Genomic DNA, 8,196 nt, shown 5'->3' on the forward strand with positions numbered 1-8,196 from the left:
TGAGCAAGATGCAAAGGACCATGTTGGGTAGCTAACAAGGTGGCCACTAGCAATCTAATCTAATCTAATCTTACAAGTTAATATCACCTTGTACCATCGGCTACATGTATCCTGCCCTACAAAGACTATTTATTTGGCTGTCAAGTGTGTCAAATGTACTCTCTACGACTCATTAACCAAACAAGACACTCAGATCCATCTCCAAGACTCTCAAGTCTTGGAATTTTTAATTACATGTTTTATTTCTCATGTGATTAAGAGGTTAAGACAGATTGATAGAGGGAGGGGAACATGCATGTGGCCTCCATACTAATCTATAACCGGTGGCTTTGCCACATCTCTGACAACTCAATATGCATCTGAGACAAGAAACGAATGCCAGCCTTAGATGTTAATAAAGGGCGTTGTTTGACATGTTAATTCAGTCACATAGATTATTTAAAAAAACATGAAAGCACTACTGCCCTTTGTTATTCTTTTTTCCACTAATTAACCTAGAACCAAGCTAGACAGGCCAAACTCCAAGTAAACCAAGCTAGCTCAGGCCTACTGGTTAAGTGAGGTTTCTTTGTGGTGAATGGTGGTGATCTGGTCTACCTTGGTGACCACTAGCGGTGTGGACACGGCGGGATGGGCCCACGTAGGCGGCCGCGGTGTCAGTGACCGAGAGCCCCTCAGATCTGAGCTCCAGTGGCCGGCGACCCCTCACCGCGGCGGTTGACCTCCCGACTCCCTATAACTAGTCCCCTCCTTTCCACTCCCCGCCCCGCGAGACCACACGCGACGGCCGCCTCCACCACGCCGATGGCGACAGCTCACTCACCCAGCTGAACAACTCCACCGGGCACACGCAACGCAAGCAGGAGAAGGAGCAGGAGCAGAGCCGAGGGCGGCGATAGAGATAGAGGAAGGCGACGAGGAGCTCGGTCCGAGCTACTACTAGCTAGCTGCGGCGGAGGCGGAGGCGACCATGGACCGGCTGCTGCTCGACCAGTTGGCCGGCGAGGCCCTGCGCGAGGTGCTGCACGCGGTGCAGGGCACCCTGTTCTGCCGCTCCACCGCGGAGCGCCTGCGCCGGAGCGTCGAGCCGCTGCTGCCGCTCGTCCAGGGCCTGGGCCCGCACGCCAGCCAGCGCTCGGCCGGGGAGCTCGGCGAGCTTGCGGCGCGGGTCCGGGAGGCGCTCGACCTGGCCCGCCGCGCCGCCGCGTCCCCGCGCTGGAACGTCTACCGCGCCGCGCAGCTGTCGCGCCGGATGGAGGCCGCCGACCGCGGCATCGCGCGCTGGCTCGAGCGCCACGCCCCCGCGCACGTCATCGGCGGCAGTGCGCAGGCTCCGCGACGAGGCCGACGCGCGCATCGGCCGCCTCGAGCGCCGCGTCGAGGAGATCGCCGCCGCCGCGCAGCCGCCGCCGCCCCCCGCCCTCTCCGTCCCCGTCGCGCCGCCGCACAAGGGCGTGCCCATGCCGATGGAGGCGCCGCTCGCCAAGCCCGCCTTTGCCGCTGCGCCGATGGAGGTGCCGCAGCACAAGGGCATGGCTATGTCCGTGCCGATGCCGGTGAAGGCGGCGCCCGCCAAGGCCGGGGTGATGGCCATGGACATGGACCTCATCGAGGGACACGAGGACGAGGGGATGGTTGGAGGCGGCTTCAAGGTGGCCAAGGAAAAGGTGAAGGAGATGGTTATGAGCGGCGGCGGCGGCTGGGAGGTGGTCGGTATCTCCGGCATGGGCGGCAGCGGTAAGACCACGCTCGCCATGGAGATCTTCAGGGATCACAAGGTCCGAGGTAAGGAGAACAGGGACCAGATCCTAACCATCTTTACCTTCAATCCTTTTCCAAATCGTGTGCAAAGGTAGCATCTTTCTCGGAATCGTCCTGTCCTTTCGTGCAAAAATTGCATCTTCCCATGAATTATTGGGTGCAAAATTCTCCAAATTGGGGGGCATGGCATCTTCGGTGGTTGGTTTGCGTGCCTGTCGTGCAATTTGGTAAAGGCGAGGTTGATGCTTTTTTTCCCCCCACACCACATGCTTGGTCAAATTTGGCGCTTTGACTAGCTAGTGGCAACTGTACTATTGCGATGAGGTTAGATTGCTTCTGAATTCTCACAACTCAGCTACTCTGAAACTCTGCTTGGACTTGAGTAGCCTTATCGTGTTCATGGACCATGGTGGCTACTTGATCTTAAATCAAGATAGATACCTGCTTAATGAACGGCACATGAGACTAACCAAATCTATTTCACAAAGAATAAACCCAATTCAGATCCAAGTAACCTGCTGCTTCGAAAAAAAATCTGGAGGTAGGGTCTTCTTTTAGTGCAAGGATTTGGGATTGGCTATGTTGGTTTAGCAGTAATAAGAGAGCTTATTTGAGCTTCCTGTGTTCATAACTCCATCATCTCTGTTTTCCATAAAAAAGATCATACTAAACTTAAATTCAATTGCCACAACAACATCTAATGGCCGATTTGAAGTGACTGCTATCCCAAACCTTAGTTCGTCTAAGCTTCATGATTTTGGATCTCATCGAAAGCTTGTGTATACATATCTGATCCCTTTTTGCAAGCCTTTTTCCCCCTTCATTACTCTGACATACTTTCTTTGTTTCTACAGCCTACTTCAATGATAGGATCTTCTTTGAGACGATCTCACAATCCGCAAATTTGGAGACCATCAAGCTGAAGCTGTGGGAGCATATCAGCGGCAACATCGTGCTTGGTGCATACAACCAGATCCCAGAATGGCAGCTCAAGTTAGGACCAAGGGACCGAGGACCTGTCCTTGTAATCCTCGATGATGTTTGGTCTCTCCCACAGCTTGAGGAGCTCATCTTCAAGTTCCCTGGGTGCAAGACTCTAGTTGTATCAAGATTCAAGTTCCCCACGTTGGTAAAACAGACATACGAAATGCAGTTGCTAGATGAGGCAGCCGCTTTGTCTGTCTTCTGCCGTGCTGCTTTCGATCAGGAGTCTGTTCCGCAGACTGCTGACAAGAAATTGGTCAGGCAGGTCTCTGCAGAGTGCAGAGGTCTTCCTCTGGCTCTGAAGGTCATTGGTTCATCGCTGCGCGATCAGCCTCCTAAGATATGGCTCAGTGCCAAGAACCGGTTGTCTCGAGGAGAGGCTATTTCTGACTCCCATGAGACCAAGCTTCTAGAGAGAATGGCGGCAAGTGTTGAGTGCTTGTCAGAGAAGGTTAGAGATTGTTTCCTTGATCTGGGATGCTTCCCAGAGGATAAGAAGATCCCCCTTGATGTCTTGATCAACATCTGGATGGAGATTCATGATCTTGATGAACCAGATGCTTTTGCCATCTTGGTTGAGCTTTCAAACAAGAACCTTCTTACCCTAGTCAATGATGCACAGTATGTATCATCAGCCATCTATGTGCTTCAAAATATTCTAGAATTGAGATGTCCCAAATAACATGGTTTTTAACTCTTTGCTGCTCTGCTTGCAGGAACAAGGCTGGAGATCTGTACAGTAGCTACCATGATTACTCGGTGACACAACATGATGTGTTGAGAGATCTCGCTCTTCACATGAGTGGGCGTGACCCTCTGAATAAGCGGAGGCGGTTGGTGATGCCAAGAAGGGAAGAAACACTTCCGAGGGACTGGCAGAGGAATAAGGATACTCCGTTTGAAGCTCAGATAGTTTCCATTCATACAGGTACAGAATTAGTCATCCAACATATTCAGTGCCAAAAAATTGTCATCCAACATATTCAGTGCCAAAAATTCCTGTTTAACACCAGTATTAGAGGAACATGATTTTGTAGCTTTGTTCTGAAACGTTTCCTTCATACAGTACTCGTAGTTTATTTCATGCATGTGCTTTCTTCCTTGGGACAGAATGATCTGACAAACTATTTCCAAAACTCCAGGTGAAATGAAAGAATCTGACTGGTTCCAGATGAGCTTTCCCAAGGCAGAAGTGCTGATCCTCAACTTCGCCTCGAGCTTGTACTACCTCCCACCATTCATCGCGACGATGCAGAACCTAAAAGCCCTGGTGCTGATCAACTATGGCACCAGCAGTGCAGCCCTCGACAACCTATCCGCCTTCACCACGCTCAACGGCCTGAGGAGTCTCTGGCTGGAGAAGATCAGGCTCCCGCCGCTGCCAAAGACCACCGTCCCGCTGAAGAACCTGCACAAGATCTCCCTCGTCCTCTGTGAGCTGAACAGCAGCCTAAGAGGATCAACGATGGACCTGTCGATGACATTTCCGCGCCTCTCCAACCTCACGATCGACCACTGCATAGACCTGAAGGAGCTGCCATCAAGTATCTGCGAGATCAGCTCCCTGGAGACCATCTCCATCTCGAACTGCCACGACCTCACCGAGCTGCCGTGCGAGCTGGGCAAGCTGCACTGCCTGAGCATCCTCCGGGTGTACGCCTGCCCGGCGCTGTGGCGGCTCCCGGCGTCGGTGTGCAGCCTGAAGAGGCTCAAGTACCTCGACATATCGCAGTGCATCAACCTGACCGACCTCCCGGAGGAGCTCGGCCACCTGACGAGCCTGGAGAAGATCGATATGCGGGAGTGCTCCCGCCTGAGGAGCCTCCCGCGGTCGTCGTCCTCGCTCAAGTCCCTCGGCCACGTCGTGTGCGACGAGGAGACGGCGCTGCTGTGGAGGGAGGCCGAGCAGGTCATCCCTGACCTCCGGGTGCAGGTGGCCGAAGAGTGCTACAACCTGGACTGGCTAGCGGACTGATGTCACGTTCTGGATGCTACTATGGCTTCCAAACTGACCGTGTACATATATGATGATGTTTATATATGTTGCTTCCCCCTGTGTAGTGCAGGGAGAGTCATCATCAATCCACTGGCCAATTTTGACATGTTCAGTCAGTGTTCATCATGCATCCACTCTTGAGTCTTGACTCTTCGGTGGCAAAGCCTCGACTCCTCGTTCCAAAATACAAATGCACTAACAAAATAACCACAGAAAAACGGTAGTGTAGTATTCTTTTCTCTTGGCACAAAACACAATTATATAAATGGGCTAAAGATATAACGCGATGAGCAGCATTTCTATTTTTCAGTTTGAGCAAAGAGAGACCAAACAAGCAGCGGTTCTCAAAATGTACAACATAAAGTTCTACATGCTACACAATAGACAGCAGTATAGTAGGGATCAACGGTTAGAATCAGTGATGGCGGCAAAACGGTCACCATGCCACAGGCCCTTGAACGTTCAACATAGATTCACTTCTTAAGCTTGAGCTGTTCCAGAGCATCAGCAACTCGACAGACTGATTTACAAGGACGGCCAGCAATCATTGGCATGATTACATGGCATACACTATCTCTCCACTGCTCTCGATGTCGAGGTCCAGGTCCGAGTCTAGGTCCATATCGTCGTCAAAGTCATCAAGGTCGTCACACAACAACTTGGTCGTTCCGCGGGCACCATCGGCTGGTACTGTTGCCTCCGCCAGTATCTGCATGATGTCGTTCATGTTCTGCATCGGCTGGTCCGGCTCCTCGTAGCTCACCGTGCCATCGCCCACGAGGTCAGCTGGGAGATTCTTGACGAACCAAGGATGGCTCTTTATCTCAGGCATCGTGATCCTCTGAAAAGACCATGCAACATATGTCATGCCACATCGATTTGAATTTCTGAACAATCAAGTGACTGACGCTGCAAAGGGGATAAGTATTTGGCAGCTCACATCTGCTGGGTTGGCAACAAAAATCCTTGATATCAGGTCTCGGCATTCTGGAGATACATGGACGTAGTCAGGAACCGCGTACTGAACACCCAGTATTTTCTGCAAATTGGTATCAGGGTTTAGATGGATGGATGGATGGATGGATATGACTGCAGCTAGTAGAACTGGAATATATGGTGGGGAAAAAAGGGTGGGGAGGGGGAGGGGGAGGGACCTCAATTGTCTTTTTGAAATTCTTAGGGTCTTCAGGATCCTCAAAAGGATACCCGCCAACCAGCATCACGTAGAGGGTCACGCCGCATGACCAGACATCGGCAATCTCCATCCAATGACAAATTATTAGCGATCGAGCATTTCAGATTCAGACGCTAGTTTTTGTAAGAAAAGAGCTGACACTTCTCGTGCCATCAAAAGACTGAAAACAAAATGCAGAAGCAGGCAGCAGACAGCAGCAGCGTATGTCGGGGAGCAACTTAGAGGACCAAGGGGATGGATAATACCTTGCCGTCATATTCCTTGTTCCACAAAACTTCAGGAGCAATGTATGCTGGAGTTCCCACAGTGGACTTTGGTTGGGAGTGAAGAACAGATGACTGTAGACATCAGATGACAACATTGCAGGAAGGAAATGAGGCAATTATATATGACACTGAAGAGCATTCAACACAAGTAATCTTTCTTTTCTGACAGTTAGCAAACTATACTACAGCAGCTTGGTAAGTAACAACATTGTGTTGTGCATGATCCATACGCAGGCCATAACAGTAATCATCAGGCACGGTACAAGTAAGCACTGCATAGTGTAACACAACAAACTGAGCTAAGTATTAGTACCTTTGAATAACCGAAGTCGCATATCTTGAGGCGAGGCACGGTGCTTCCATCCAGCAGAGTGTTCTCGAGCTTCAAATCACGGTGGCATACTTGCTTGACCACACCACGAATCATGAAACAGAGCAATTTTAGCCATGCACACAAAAGGAGAAAATGAACAGAGGAGCAATGGAGTAGTCCGACCATGGAGTGGCAGTAGCTAACCCCGGAAATCAGCTGCTGGAAGAAGAAGCGAGCCTGAACAATGGACATACGCAGGAGTTCAGAGTCAGCATCGACACTACACTACACAGGAGTATGCGCAAAACATTGGAACGGCAGATGTTGTGAGGCGAGCAATCAGATCAAGGGAGGGAGCCAGGGAGGCACCTCGTCCTCGCTGAACCGGCCGGCATTGCAGATGCGGTTGAAGAGCTCCCCACCTGAGGCGTACTCCATGACGATCGCGAGGTGAGTCTTGGTCAGGATGACCTGAAGTGAAGAATCACAAGCAGGGAAGCAACAAGAGTGTTTCAGAAGTTTGAGTCGCTCAGCTTGGCCTGGAAAGAAAAGAGGGTGGGTGAGTGACGGCCGCCTGGCCGCCCGCCTCACCTCCTTGAAGCGGATGATGTTGGGGTGGCGCAGCGAGCGGTGGTTGATGATCTCCCGCTGCACGTTCTCGTCGATCTGCAACGCCAACGACAGCACAGCACGCCACATGACATGAGCACGAGTCGAAGGCCTGTCGGCTTTGCACTTTGCAGAGGAGGAGGAAGGGGGAAGCGTACCTTGTCGCCGCGGTCGATGTACTTGACGGCGACGAGGTCGCCGGTGGCGCGGTTGCGCATGAGGCGCGCGACGCCGAAGTTGCCGGACCCGATGTCCCGCACGGGCTCGTACCGGTCCCCGTCGTGCATTATTGGCATCTCCATCCCCAACCCCGCCGCTGCCGGCGTCCTCGCCATCTTCTCCCCTCCCCTGCAGCTCCTCCTCCTCCTCCGCCGCCGCCGCCGCCGCTGCCGCCGCCGATCCGACCAAGAGGCAAGATCGAACCTCCCGTCCCGCAACCCTCCCTCTCCAGCCGATGCCGATCCAAGCGCCCTCCTTCCTTCCCAGTTCCCCTGCTTCCTCTCCTCGCTCTCGCTCTCGCTTACCTTTTTTTTCTTTTTCTTTTTCCTCCTTTTTTTTTAATAAATCGCTCGCTTTCCTTAAAATAATGCCGCGAATAGTCCACAGCGGAAAGAACGTTATCCTCTTGCTTCCACCAACACCCACCCACTATTGATCGGACGGTGGGAGAAGGTTGACTGGCGTGCAGCCGTCGTCGAGAACGGCGCGGATCCGTCCGGCGACCGCCGCCTATAGTTTCCGTAGCGGCCTGCCTAAGGCCAGTCTCAATGGAGTTTCATGGGGGGTTTCATGCACAATTAATAAGGTGCCACGTCAGTTTTTGCATGAAACTGGGAGGAGAGAGAAGAGATTCGTTTCATGGCCATGAAACTTATCCGCACTGTTTCCAAAACTTTGGAAACGCCGTGAAACCTGCACTGAGGCCCTTCCTTCGTTTCATCGCGACTTTTCTTCTCCGGGACCACGCGGGGAAGAGAGGGATGATAGGGATAGGTGGGACCCGTGAATAGTAAAATAAGGGATGAAACCGTGCCATGAAACTTTGCACTGTGGGAGAGACCCGTTTCATATC

The 8,196-nt window shown here is 52.2% G+C and overlaps 1 protein-coding gene and 1 pseudogene across 1 annotated transcript; one reads left to right on the forward strand and one right to left on the reverse strand.

The window, feature by feature from the left end:
• The first annotated feature begins 752 nt into the window (after positions 1-752).
• LOC136502833 (putative disease resistance protein At5g47280) lies at positions 753-4,864 on the forward strand (annotated as a pseudogene).
• Positions 4,865-5,012: 148 nt separating this feature from the next.
• On the reverse strand, positions 5,013-7,672 carry LOC136502834 (serine/threonine-protein kinase SAPK9-like). The gene is made up of 9 exons (XM_066498087.1): positions 7,283-7,672; positions 7,107-7,181; positions 6,885-6,986; positions 6,720-6,752; positions 6,516-6,608; positions 6,182-6,274; positions 5,896-6,000; positions 5,682-5,780; positions 5,013-5,582 (listed from the first exon to the last, which is right to left on the reverse strand). The coding sequence occupies exons 1-9, from the start codon at positions 7,457-7,459 to the stop codon at positions 5,298-5,300; spliced, it is 1,062 nt and encodes a 353-aa protein (XP_066354184.1). The 5' UTR covers positions 7,460-7,672; the 3' UTR covers positions 5,013-5,297.
• Between the last annotated feature and the right edge of the window lie 524 nt (positions 7,673-8,196).

This window comes from Miscanthus floridulus, chromosome 14 (genome assembly GCF_019320115.1).
Source record: "Miscanthus floridulus cultivar M001 chromosome 14, ASM1932011v1, whole genome shotgun sequence".
Classification (NCBI taxonomy): Eukaryota; Viridiplantae; Streptophyta; class Magnoliopsida; order Poales; family Poaceae; genus Miscanthus; species Miscanthus floridulus.